The 13427-nt window shown below is 54.1% G+C and overlaps 2 protein-coding genes across 12 annotated transcripts in view; one reads left to right on the plus strand and one right to left on the minus strand.

The window, feature by feature from the left end:
- The window catches only part of LOC146427470 (protein CEPU-1), a 347801-nt gene extending 342411 nt beyond the window's left edge, over positions 1 to 5390 (plus strand). For 4 of the 5 annotated variants that reach the window (XM_085081651.1, XM_085081654.1, XM_085081650.1 and 1 more), the window contains 2 exons: positions 2621 to 2653; positions 4191 to 5390. In XM_085081651.1, coding sequence (XP_084937777.1) covers positions 2621 to 2653; positions 4191 to 4291 — 134 coding nt within the window. In that variant the 3' untranslated portion in view covers positions 4292 to 5390. The remainder of the gene's footprint in view (positions 1 to 2620; positions 2654 to 4190) is intronic. The other variant, XM_085081652.1, reaches the window with a different exon arrangement.
- Positions 5391 to 5686: 296 nt separating this feature from the next.
- The window catches only part of LOC146427471 (opioid-binding protein/cell adhesion molecule homolog), a 295961-nt gene continuing 288220 nt past the window's right edge, over positions 5687 to 13427 (minus strand). For 6 of the 7 annotated variants that reach the window (XM_085081659.1, XM_085081660.1, XM_085081655.1 and 3 more), the window contains 2 exons: positions 7804 to 11610; positions 5687 to 7517 (listed from right to left, as the gene is read on the minus strand). In XM_085081659.1, the coding sequence (XP_084937785.1) occupies positions 11510 to 11610 (101 nt within the window). In that variant the 3' untranslated portion in view covers positions 5687 to 7517; positions 7804 to 11509. Of the gene's footprint in view, positions 11611 to 13427 lie in introns of all 7 variants that reach the window. The other variant, XM_085081657.1, reaches the window with a different exon arrangement.

Consider the following 13427-nt stretch of genomic DNA (forward strand, 5'->3'; position numbering starts at 1 on the left):
GGCTGCAGGTTTCCATCTTCTTGCTCTGATGAGTACCTAGGAGAGGCTCTTTGTGAAGGCATCCCCGTGTTGATGGGTGGGAGGAGAGATGATGCTCAGGGTCGTTGCTGCCCCATTCCACACGAGAATAAACAGGGGCTCTGCTCCATCACCTGCCAGGGCGTGTTTTCTGCTCCTGCCAAGCAGGTATATCCTTATTGGCAGTGCCAAGGGAGATGGGAAGGTGTGGAGGGCAGGGAGGAGGAGCAGGTTTGTCCTTGTCCCAGGACTTTTCCCTGCATGGTGGAGCTGAGATGAGAGCAGTGCATCCCTCTGTCACTGCTCATGGCTGGGAAGGGCTGTGATTGATTGACATATTTGTCAAGCCTCTTCAGGTGGCAGCAAAGGCAGAGCAGGGGCTGTGCTCTCCAGGAGCCAGAAATGGATAACAGATCTCATCCCTGGGCACTGGGGGGGATATTTCCCTGCTTGGGGATATTTTCCTGCTGGAGTGTGGGGTGTGTGATTCTCACAGCTGAACCATACAGGAGAAGGGGGGCTGGGGGCCTCCAGCCTCTCCTGATCTCACCCCAACACTGTCCATCTCCTTGCCCCACCCAGTTGTTGTGCCTGGTCATCTCCTTGACTCTTGTTTTCGTATTGTCAGAGGGGAGCAGAGCAGAGGGACAGATGAGCTTCCTTGTCCCCAGACCCCTCAGGGATGGCTCAGGGCAGGCTGTGACCCTGGCCATGCAAAATGCCCCAGGACAGGGAGCAGTCCCAGTCTGTGCTGGGTTCTGGAGTGAGCTGGGGCAGCAGAGCTCGGGAGGCATGTGGAGACCCTGGGAAGTACTGTCCACTTCTTGGGGAGGAGCTGGATGGATTCCAGGGGAGCAGCTTGTTTAAGAATGGTAGAGGACTTTGCCAGGGGCCACACCACAGCCGTGGGGTCAGGGTAGCTTCACAGGAGAGGCTTGTCCTCCCCTGAGTTGTGACAGAGGAGTTCATCCCATCTTGGGACCCCTTTGTTCCCCCAATGAAGTCCAAGCTGTATGTGATGAACGTTTACCTGTGCTAAGCCGTCATTAGCATTGCTTAGGAACTATCTCAGTTCTCTTCCCCACCAGCCTTCCTGGTAATCCAATAACCCCATGTTTTAGGGATAACAACACCTCTGGCACTGCAGAGCCACCCAGGCCTGGCTCCATCTGTCCTGCAGGCACAGGGTGGTGCACAATATAGCCTGAGCCACATCCTTAGCTATGATGTTGCAGCTTTCCAATGGGTTTATGAGGTTAAAATCTTAATTAGTGGGAGCCTTCAGTTTGGCATCTGCAGAGCCAGGCTGGATGAACAGCTCAAAAGTAAAGATGACATCTCCCTGCTGATGAGCTCTTAGTCCCTTGGTTTCTAACCCATTTGTGGGACTCGTGCTGTGATGGCAGTGTTGGGTGGGAGGCAGGGAAGCATCCCATGAAAGTCTAAGCTTATTTTATGATCACCCCTTAGCTTTGTGGTCTGACTGTGAATCCCACCGGGGAACAAAATCAGAGTCCTTTGACTGCCTGTAATTTCCATAAAGCCGCATTGACTGAATGATCCGTTCAATCTTTAATAATTGAGTCCCCTTGGATGGGTGACAGCTCCCTGAGGGGATACTGACATGCAAGGGTCCCCCATCTCCTGGTGCAGGGCTCCCCAGCACCCCCAGGAACAACCCCTCCCTAATTTTCAGCCATGTGATGGCCCCAAGCATCCTAGGGCCGAGCTCACCCGTCCCTAAGCAACCAGTGTCTGCAATCTGGGGATTAATGTGTCTTTATTTATTGTAATGAAAGATAAGAGTGAAGTGGATGCAGTGGCTGTGCTCCCTGCTCATGAGAAATGTCTATTCTGTGAGGTTTTGGGGGACAATTTTGTGGGTGGTCCCTTTTCCATGAAGCTGAGTGTTTTGGAGTTTTTCCCCCAGAAATGGAAAATTAATCCATGCAGTTACCGTGACATGAGCCTTTTTGGGGGTTGTGCGAGAGGCTAATGTAGCATTCATCTTTTAATCCTTTTTTTAATCTAATTTTTCAGGGAGGTCAACTAGTGCTTTATTTAATGTGTAGCACTCGTTATTCCAGACCTGCCGCCTCATTCAGCGGCTCATTTGGTGCTGTCTGAGATGTGATGGAGTGCTCAGGGAAACCACATCGCTCCGTGGAGTTGGGGAAAAAAAAACCAACCCTCTGCTTCTCACCCATCACACAGTCCATGTTGCTCCCAGAGGCAGCTGTCAGGCAATAAATCCATTTGGGATGTTGCAGGATTAGCAAGAAGGATGGGCCCCGAGCTCACGGGAGAGAGGTGAATCCCCTGCATCCCCCAAATCCCAGCCCCTGTGCTCTGCCTTTTGCTCAGGGTGCAACTACAGGCTTTACCAGGTCTGAGGTCCCATATTCAGCTCATCTCAGGTTCCCTCCGAGGTGAAGGCACCATGGTCCCACAGCAGTGTGGTGTGATTTGGGCAGCAGGTCCCGTTTCTACCCCATCCACTGGTTTTCCTGCCCCAGGTTGAGGGCAGGCTGAGGGAGGTGTCTCGAGCCTGCGCTTTCCTTTGCCCTTTTGCCTTAACTTTCACTTGTTCTTTAATTTTTAGAAGAGACAACTACCGCTCTGACACCCTGGAAAGGTCAGTAATTTGGGGGTTCCCCACAATGCCAGTGCTTCCCCTGCTGTTTCCCTTGGGCCCCTCTGGCTCCCACCACAGGTCATCTCAGCAGGAGCCACAGCACCCACCACCTGGACCTCCTGCCCCACAGCCCCACTGCTTTCACTGGTGTAGGGATGAATTAGGGCTTTCTCAGCTGCCTTCCCATCCTGCCCCCTCCCCGCCAGCCTACTGTGCCTGTCTGGTGGTGGTCTGTGCCCTCTGCATGTCTGTCCCCATCCCATGGTGTCCTGCTCCCTCCCCACTGCCAGGGCAAAAGCAGGGATGTCTTTGGGCTGCTTTCCCAGTGCTGTGGTGTAAGTGGGTTTATGGCAGGTCGTTCCTCCTCTGGGATGCTTCCAGTGCCATTTTTATGGGATGAGATAGGGGTGGACAGGCATTTGCTCCCATTCCTGGTGTTCCTGCACACCCAGCTCTCTGCTGTGCAATCTTACTGTCCAATCAACTGCCTTGGTGTATTCTTGATTTTGGGGTGGCTTCACTTGTGATGAATTGAGTGGTCAGTCTTTGGAATGACTTGTAGATGTCTGTGGAGGTAGTGTGTGAGACCTGGATTTTGGTGCCTGGACTTGTGAGGTGTCTGAGTGTGCTGAAGAGTGTTACTGGTGGGAAGCCAGATGGTTCCTGGTGCTCAGTGCCCCAGTCAGGTTTTGAAGTGAGGGGGCACGTCCTGGGGTTTCAAAAGTAGTTGTGAATCAGACCTTGTGGTCAGCCCTGCTCCCGCAGGACACCAGCGTGGATGCCTTCCTGAGGTCTTTTCCCACCTTAGTCTTCTGGGCCAACTATTTGGTGAAAAAATTGGAGTTTTGGTGAAAGTCATTGGCTAAGACACCCTCCACATCCTTTCCCACAGTGAGCTTTGAACTCCTCACCCCCTGAGATCCCCAAAGGTGGGTGGGCTTGGCTCTTCTTAACCACCCTCCTCATCCCATCTCCTTGAGGAGGTCTGGGCCCATGCTGAGCCCTACAGAGACTCTGGACAGGTGCAAGACACCAGGTCCTCAATGTAGTGCTGCTGGCAATGTCTGCAGGGTGGACAGGTGGTTACTGTCCCTCCCAAGGGACACTAGTGGGGCACAGGGTGGTCACCCTGGGGTGGGCAGAGTGTGCTGGGCAAAAACTCTGATCTCCCCTGCGAGTGTGGCTGGGAACTGGGACAAATTTGAAGGAGGGTGAAGGGGGCTGAGGGAAGTTGGGTGGTAGTGATGAGCAGGGGGTGGGCTTGGAATGGGGACTTAGGGCTGAAAAGACACTGCAGGGGATCTTGTCCCAAAGATGAGCATTAGTGGGGACAAGGATGGCTGTTCCCATGCTCTTGAGGACAGCTCAGATGGAGTGGGACACCCGGAGAGCTCCACCACAGAGCAATCCCACCACGTGCAACACCACCGGGGGCCCCAAATAGAGCGATTTCGTTGGTTTTACTCTTTATTTCACGGTTTCTGTTATCTGTTGACTTTGTCACCAACCACGCGGGCGTTCCTGTCCCTTCCCACAGGCCCTGGCGCAGTGCACGACGGGAACAACGGCGCGTGGCGGCGAAGTGGCTGTGTGTGGCTGCTGCTCCTCCCGCTCGCCCACCTCGCCCGCCAGTTTTGACCCGAGAGCCGAACCGCGGAGTAGCGGCGGCGACGACCACGGCCAGCGAGTGCAAGCAGAAAGGAGAGGAAGAGAAGAAGATGAAGAAGAAAGAAGTGTTCACCGTTTCCGAAAATAATCATAAGAATTGAGAGAGTATCCGGCCAGGCCACCTGGGGGAGGGGGAGAGAGGAAAAACATGCAAAAAAAAAAACCACAACGGGAATTTGGAATGGAGAGAAAAGGGGAAAAATTAATAATCCAAGGCTTCCTGCTGAAGATGCAATGCGACTGAGTCTTCTTCTTTTCACCCAATTTTTTTTTTTTTTGTCCCCTGCCACTTTTTCCCCCCGTTTTCGCCATTCTCTGCCACGGGCCAGCGTGGAGGATGGACGGGGCCATCGGAGCATGGCACTTGCCCCCTGCCCCGTCCTCTTCACCGCCCCTGCTCGCCTGCTCCCTCCCGTGGGACCCTCCATCCAGACACACCAGTTTTCTCCTTTGCCGAGATTTCCCCGTCTTCTCATGGACTGTGCCGCCATTTGTGTTTCAGAATATATATATATATATATCTATCTACGTATACATATATATATATATGTATGTATAGATATATAGATCTTCAACAGTTACCACACCGCAACGAAGGGAAAGGGAGGAAGGAGACCAGCGTCGAGCCACGTTTTCATCGTACCATCCGCGGACATCGTGAATGATAAGGGATTCTGAGTCATGGTTAATTTTATTAATTGTATTTTCTGATACGAGTCTAGAACTCTTAGTTCCTAAAAAACAGAAATGCAAAAAAAAAAAAAAAAAAAAGAGGGGAAAAACAGAAAAAAGAAAAAAAGAGGAAAAAAAAAACAATCCAGGAGAGGGGGAGCAAGCGGAGAGAAGTTTGTTTGCTGAAGAGGCGACCAGCCAAGGAGGTTTGTGAGCCCGGCGAGGAGGAGGAGTCCTGTGCTGAACCCCCCCAAAACCGGCCCAAAAGCGGTCGTCCAGACAGTTCCTGCCGAGGGCACGGGCGACACTCGCCGCGCGTTGAGGTGGAGGGAGACGCTGAATCTTTTTATGGGATATATATATACAGTATATATAAATATACATATATATATATATAATTTTTTTTTGTTAGAGTTCTAGCCACGGTTCCCAGCAGGGTCCTTCCGCTGCCATTACTGCATGCTGTATATGGAGTTAGGTGTGTATCGGTTCTCAACGAGACGAGCGTCTCGGTCCACACGTCCCTGAACCCCCTCGCCTTTCCACCCTCGGGTCACCGGGGACAAAGGGTCATGGGGGACTGGGCCCCTCTCCGTCGCTTTTTGCCGCGTAGCCCCGGCCCCTTCGCGGTGGAACAAAGCGAGCCGAGGGACAGAGGGAGATCTATATAGCTCAGTTTTATATTTTTATATATATATATATATATATATGTGTATGTATATGTGTGTGTGTGTGTGTGCGTGTGTGTGTATATATATATATATATAAAAAAAAAACCACAAGAGAAATAAGTAAAAGAAGGTGAAGCAACTGGCCCCTGCCGAGGTGCGGGACCTGTTGCCTCGCCGTCCATTTCGGGGGGGGGTTTCTCCTGCGATTGGTTTTCCTCCTTCGATTTCCTTTCCTTCCCTGCGGCCGGCGGTGGGGGGCACGCGGGGGGCCCGGGCGCGGGCAGGCGGGCGGCGAGGGGGCTCTCTCTGCCTATCCATTAAAACGATTGTTCCATGTGGCCGCTCCGTCTGGTTGTGGTGCTCATTGCCGCGGGGGCCAGGGCCACCCCGCGTTCTCCCCGTGCGCCACCGGGAATGGGGAGGGAGGTGGGGGAGGGATGCCGGCGGGGGGATGGCAGATGGGAGCAATGAATCATTGCGATGGGCCAGGAGAGATGGAAAGATGACACCTGGACCTCACTGGTGAGCCCAGCAGGAATGCTGCCACGGGTAAGGCTTTGGTGAGTACATGAAAAAGCTATGAGGCACAGCTGCTCCTTATTCCCCTGCTCGGGACCCCAGTCAGTGCCCTTAAGCTCAGCGTGGCTCTCTGCTCCAGCTGCACGGCATTGCAGGAGATGCTCAGGGAGCAGCTGAAGCTAATCCCACGTGGGAAGGTGAGACAGTGATGTGAGCTGGGTGTAGGGAACAGGGTCCCCTGTGCAACTGTGTGTATAGGCAGAGCACAGCAGGAGGATAGAGTTTGGGTATAGGTGCATCTTTCTGTTCGTGGAGCCTTGTCTTGGTTGGTGAGTTGGTTTTTGGTGATGCTGGAAGGTTGCTTAGTGAGTTTGGTCCTCAGCCTCAACTGTAGCCTCTGGGGTGATGGTTTCTTCAGGTCCCCTGGCACATTTGCAGGATCAGAAGTAGGTTGCTATTGATGGCGTGACAGTTTTGTGTGAGGTTTTTTATTTCTTGAACCCGTGGTGTAACCCAAGAGATGAGCACGGAGAAGAGGGATGGGAAGGTGTTGCCTTGAGGTGTGACATGCAGTGTCCAAGTGATACTGATGTGGGGTGAGGGAAGAACCATGCTCAGGCTTTGTGGCACATCCCAAGTAAGGGACAGGGTACTGAGGGAGTGTGGACAAGACAGCTGGGCACAGGCAGCAGGGTGAGGATGGCAGAGAAGATGGTGTTTGTCTTTATGCAGGTCTTGGAACTCCCAGGTTGGACCAGCCAGCCACAGTAAAGCAAACCTGGTAGGAGGGGCAATGCCTGGATGCTTGGGGGTTATGGGGAGGGATCTGGGTATAGGTATGGAGGTAACAGGACTCTATCTCACCTCCTCTCTGTAATTGTAACTTTTTTGGTGTTCTAGGTGAGAGATCAAGGAGTGCCAAAGTAGCAGACAAAGAGGAAGTTAAAGAGAGAGGCGGCTCGATGGATGCGTTTATGTAATAATTTATTGACATAGGTAAGGGTGTCTCTTGGTGCTCGGGAGGGATGAAGGTCATGGCCTGAAATATGCCCTCTCTCTCTCCCCCTGGATGTAGCAGCTGAGATCTTTGTCCTTAGGCACAGGTTGGGAGTTGCTGAGGGCCTTGGAGAAACATCCCACTCAGCCTGGGAAAGGGAGATGGAGGGCATCCCTTGGCTGGGCTGGCAGAGGAGAGGTGCCACATCACCTCCCCGTGCTCTGCGATGGGGACAATGCAGGCGAGGGCACCAGGATGTGCCATGAGCAGGAGCCTTTGGGCATCTGTAGGCGTTCACTCCACTGGAGGCAGGTCCAGCACCAGGTACTCAGCAGAACTGGCATGGGAAGTTCGGAAGCATTAGGGAGGCTCAGATTGTGGCAGGATCCCCAGGGGCCACATGCAAGGGCTGAGTGTTGCTTTGTGGCACTTGTAGTTACATCAAATCAGCCCTGGCTCTCTTGTAGGCTGGGGTTTTTGGAAGAGGCTCAAGGCAGAGAGTCTCCCACAGTGGTCACCTATGCTCGACTCACTGCAGGTGACATTGAGGAAAGCAGGCATGGTGGCACATCCCTCCCAGATCCCTTCCCTCAGGAGGTTGTTGGGTTTTGGGAAGCACTTACCTTTCTGCTGGGGTCACTCGAGGGGGACAGCAGAGGTGTCCCTCTTGTGCGAGGTTACAGCAGCTCATAGCAGTGCTGGGATGGAGCTGTTTGCTTGTTGTGGGGTTCTGGGAAAAACTCTTGGGACTGGGCTTTTCATTCCCAAGTCAGGGAAGACAAAGGGAGGTCTCAAAGTGAGCAAGACTCTGATGGTTCTGGCACAGTCCCACTGCCCCCAATCTCCTGGCAGCAGGTCTCACATTAGAGGAGCTTGTTGAATGTTTCCTCCTGGCTGATGCTGTGGAAAGGTGACGCATCCCCTGGGAGTGGAGGGCACAGCCTGCTGGGAGATTACAGCCATGTCAGGGAGACACCAAGGGTCGTGGCTCTTCTGCTCCTGGTCCTCAAGTTGTTTGTCCTTTGATGAAGACATTTGCTGTGTCACGCACTGCCAGATCGTGATAGGAGCAAACCTGGAGAGCACATTGTCTGCAGAGGCATCCCTTCATGGGGGTAGGTTTAGTTGTCAGAGTGAGCGTTGTTGCAAGACGATGGAGGAGATGCTGGGAATTGCTCAGTTGTGGAAAAGAGGCTCCCAATCATGCTGCTTCCACTGAAGGTAGGTGAGTGATGAGAGCAAAGCCAGTCCTTACCCTGCAGCGACTCCGTCAACAGGTATGTGCTCATCGCTCAGAGGTGGGCAGAACCTGAGACTCACGGGTGGATTCCCAGGGGAGATGCATGGATGGGGTGAGGGATGACCCAAACAGCAGCTGGACCCCAGCTGTGGGTCTGGAAGCATCACCATCACAGGGGATGATCAAAAGAGGGTCCAACCAAGTGCTGGGTGAGACCACAGGAGTGGTGGAGGTCCCAGGCACTCAGGAGCCCTCCCAGCTCAGCTCAGCAGGTGCCCAGCACTGCATCCCTTCCCTGGGGTGCGCGGGGCCCGTGAAGCAAAGCCCCGAAGGTACAAAGTTCGTCAAACTTTATTGATACACTGCACAATCACAACCATCTCTTATTCTTGCCGAATTAGAAAAGGTTACAACTACAATGTAACATGCACAAATCTCAGGTAGTATAGCCACCCTTGGAATACAATGATCGACAGAAACTCAAGACCGGCCGTCACGGCCGTCAGCAGGAGAGACCCAAGAGCCACACTGCCCCCGCTCTGGGTGCCAGGCCACCCCCTGGGCATCCAAACATGGAGAGCAGTGGTCACAAAGGGGTCTGCCACCCAGCGGGGCCGGCCTCAGACAGCCAACACGTTCCTCACAATGGCACGTTACATGGCACGAGAAAGTCGAATGCCGTCCTGGCAGAGGACAGGGGAGCCCACCCGACCCGGGGAGAAGGATGGGATGGAGGCAGCCCTGGCACCAGGTCTGCCAGCCTCAGTGTGCGTCGTGGCGTCTCGTCGCTGCCACTCTGTGATAAGCCACAGCCTCTGGCCCTGTGGTTCTGCAGCATTTCTGCTGTGGGGACAGAGAAATTTGGGGCTGACCGAGGAAAGGGCATGGGGTGGCAGCGGGGGACTGTTGTGGGGTAGTGCGGACCAGTAAAGGCATCAGGGCAAGGTGTCTCCTGCACCCACGGTACTGTTGGAGCTGGCATGTGGGGAAGGATGTGCGTGTTGCCGCGCAGGCTGAAGACAGTGCCATCCCCTCTTGATAAACATGCCTGGGACCATGGGACAAGACCCAGCTCGCTGACAGTGCCACCTTTCTGGGATGCCAGTGGAGAAGCAGAGCAGCACCACAGGGACCGCAGGACGCGGACTCACCCAGTCAGTGCCGGATCCCCGTCCACCAGGTAAGCCAGTGCCTCAGGCCAGCACTGGGGCAGCCCCCAACCTGGGGCCAGGTGTATTTTGTCAATCAGCCACGGTACATGTTGAACATCCAGGATGGGGGGGCAGGAGCATCCATTGAGATTTTGTAGCAGGTCCTGGGCAGCCTATTGAGAGCAGGGATGAGGACAGGCACGGCTGCATAGAGGACAGGGTGGTGGCCCATCATGGCCTCTGGCTCGGGGTGGTTTTTTCCATCCAGTGTGCTGAGGGTTGGCACCCCGGCTTCCTTGCAGCCACAGAAAGCAGGTTTGGGCAGCAGCAGAGTTTGCATGGGGAAGACAGCGTGTGCGTGGCCGTTGTTCTTAAATCATCTCACTTATGGAGGGAGAAGGAAGGGACAAGGCACGGGGAGGCGTTGGGTGAGGGCAGGGGATGCTCTGTGTGCTTGCTCAGTGCCTCGCTGGAGTCGAGTCTCTCTGTCGCAGCAACAGGGTCTGGTGCCATGTGTGACTTTTCAGGAGCAGGATGGGAGTGTCCATCCCCAGACTGTGGCCCCAAAGCATTCCTGGGTGTCCTGGAGTGACAAGAAGGCTCAGGGCTGCCACAATGTCCCAGGCAAGGGGGTCCATGGTGCATGATGCCTTCAGGATCACAATTCCATATGCAGGGAGATGACATGCCCACCACTACCATGGATGGCAGCTCCCAGGGCGGCTGGAAGAAGCAGAGGGCAGAGTCTGGGTGCATCTGTTTTGGTGTCACAGGCAAGTCGCAGCAGGGAGCATTGGAGCCATCCTTGTCCCTGCTGTGCCAGCACAGCAAATCAACAGAGCCCAGGCCTCCTCCATAGGGTCAGACACATCAGACTTTCCTCGGGCAGGGGCACGTGACGGGCATGAGACAAGGCAGAGTGAGAACATTGCAGCTCAGGGCCCTCAGAGGGGCAGTGATACAGACGGTCATGAGCGTCAGAGCCGTAGCAAAAGCGCCTTGTCAGCTGGTGTTTCGCTCTGTCATTCAGAGCCTCTGTCCTGCGCTGGTAATGCTGTGCTTTTGATGTGCAGGTTGGAAAGTGCTTGGAAAACAAGCCCAGAGAAACCTCCCCCAAGAAGTGCTGGCAGAGCATCAGCGGGAGCCCCTGCCATCAGGGGGGAAGCAGCAGAGCAGGCAGGGATCCGGAGGAAGGAGTGAGGGCCTGGCTGTCCGATGCAGCAAGAGGTCTCTAGGAGGGCTGGTGGCAGTCCCCAGAACTCACATTCCTGGGAGAGCAGCCTCATGTCCTCCAGAAGGCGAGGGGGTTTTGCTGGGAAGTGCAGGGGTACGATGTCAGCTGGAATAAAGAGTAGTGGAAGTGCGTGACCCTTGAAGGACAACTGGTTGTGTCGGGTGACCGTCCCTGAAAGGGCCAGCAAGCGTCCTGTCAGGAGCAGAGGCAGGTGATGGGGGCTGACGACATCGGGGTGCTTAGGGAGGAGCTTTGGCGACGAGAACTGACATTCAGGACCAAGAGGGCTGAAGGCAGAGCCAGGAGGCTTCAACCTTGGGGTCTTTTTGGGCATAGGCGGCTTAGTGAGACGACGAGACGGACATCCCGGTGAAGGCTCTGGGCGGCACCCGCCCCGACGGCTCCGTGCCCCCAGCGCTGGAGATGAGGCAGCCACAGGGAGCACCGTCCGTGCCGGGCCACATCCCCAGGGCGATGGTGGCGGGTGACAGTCTGGTGGCACGTGGTGGGGTCTGTACAGCGTAACCGGCGGCGAGAACGATCCCGGCACGTGGGAGACGGGGCCATCCTCGGACGCTCGGCACCGCCGCCCGTCCTCCGGTGCATCGCCCGTCCGACGCAGAGGAGTCCCCGGGCGGCGCGGCGGCCGAGCCCGCGGCGGGGGAGAGGTGCGGCGAGGCCTCCCGGGACCCTCCGCTCCCTTATCAAAAGTCGAGGAGGAGGCGAGCGAGGAGGGTGGCCCAGAGGCAGAGGCCAGCAGCCACCCGGGACGCTGCGTTGCCGCCGTCGTGCACTGCTCCGGGCCCTGTTCAGAGGAGAGAAGAGAAAGACAAAGGACAGCGTTAGGGCCAGTGCTGAGATGATGTGATAGTGCAAAGGGAAACCATGTTCCCTTTGTCCCTACAGTTCCCCTTCACATCCCACCCTCAGCTGACCAGGCGTTGTGTTCCCCCTTGGAGGGGTGGTAGGTTTGTGCATCATTTGGAGAGCATTGTGAGAGTTGAGGAGGAGGTGAGGAGGTAGGCAAAGAGCTTGAGGAACGATTAGGAGAGGCACAGTCCTTGTGTGAGGAGGAGGAGGATGTCCTGGGCAGGTGTCAGTCCAGCCCCACCATGCTTGGAAGTTACTCTCCTTGGAGCATCCTGATGCAAACAACCACGTGAGAGCCACCAGGACCGGAGACCTTGGTGCTCCAGAGTGGCACAACTCTTGACTGGAAAACAAAGGATCATCGGCTCAGGAAACGGCATTGTCCAGATGTGGAGTCTCAGGTATGCAGACACATTTTGGGGTCACATCACTGGGGGTTCCTGGCAGGCAGACCAGGCAGGGAGGAGGCTGGTCATCTGGGTACATGGCTGGAGAGGAGATTTGTTGGTATTTTTTGTGTTAAGGCTGTTTTTCAGGCTGCAGGGCATACAGGGGGCTGGTCAGGATGGGATGAAACAGCTGGGCAGAGTGAGGGAAGCAGAGGCAGCCACTACATGCTCTGCCACACTCCCTGTGGCCATGGAGAAGCATTTGGGGAAGTTGCAGGTCTGAGTCGCAGTTCTGGCATTCTGAAAGGGAAGAAATAGAGAAATAAGTGTTCAGCTGTCGTAGCATCAAAACTCAGGGCATGGGCAAAGTGTGAAGTTAGTGAGATTCTTACACCTTGGTGAGTTTGCTCTCAAGCCTGCAGTCAGTCACCTGGAATGGGTTTATCACAGAATCCCAGAATGGTTTGGGTTGGAAGGGACCTTAAAAACCATCTCGTTTCATCCCCTGCCATGGGCAGGGACACCTCCTACTATCCCAGGTTGCTCCAAGCCCCATCCAACCTGGCCTTGGACACTTCCAGGGATGGAGCAACCTATGTCAGGGCCTCAGCACTCCTAAACTGAAGAATTTTTTTCCCAATATCTAATCTAAATTCACCCTCTTTCAGTTCAAATCCATTCCCCCTTGTCCATGCCCTTATCAAAAGTGCTTCCCCAGCTCTCCTGTAGCCTCTTCCAACCGAAATCATTCTGTGATTCTGTGAAATCATATCCAGTTACAGTAATTTCCTCAGGATGCTGTTATTCCTTGTCTTTTTGTCTACTGATTTTTTGTGAACATTTATCTTAATTCAGGAAGAGGCAAAGGAGAGCCCAGGATGTTAAATCCAAGCACTGCCAGAAGGTGAAGGAAATGATGGGAAGATTGAGTGATGAGCAAGAAGCTGTGTCATGCCCATGCTCAAACAAAATTGATTGTAAGAGCACATGATCACCCAAGAGAGGTAAAACTGCTATGCCATAATCAGACATTTCCTTGCTGAATAGATCTCGTGATATAAAACCCACAGACATTTGTTAGGGGCAGGTAGAGAGTTTGCAGGTAGAATGGAAAGGGATTTTGAGCTTGGTTTTCCCTCAGACCTGTTACTGCTCCCTCTGCTTTTGACCCCTCAAACCAATGGCAGCTGCTCAGCACATCATCCAAACCTATAAAAATAGTGATAATTTCTGCAGATTTAATACTAAATGCTGATTAGCTTTAACCTTTTATGTATTTACACCTGCCCAAACACTGCTAAATCGATGCCTTTCTCTAGCATCTCTCTCTATAGACGTTTGGATTTTAATGTGTGACTAATTC

Source organism: Lichenostomus cassidix, chromosome 24 (genome assembly GCF_008360975.1).
Source record: "Lichenostomus cassidix isolate B80296 chromosome 24, HeHo_3.0, whole genome shotgun sequence".
NCBI lineage: Eukaryota > Metazoa > Chordata > Aves > Passeriformes > Meliphagidae > Lichenostomus > Lichenostomus cassidix.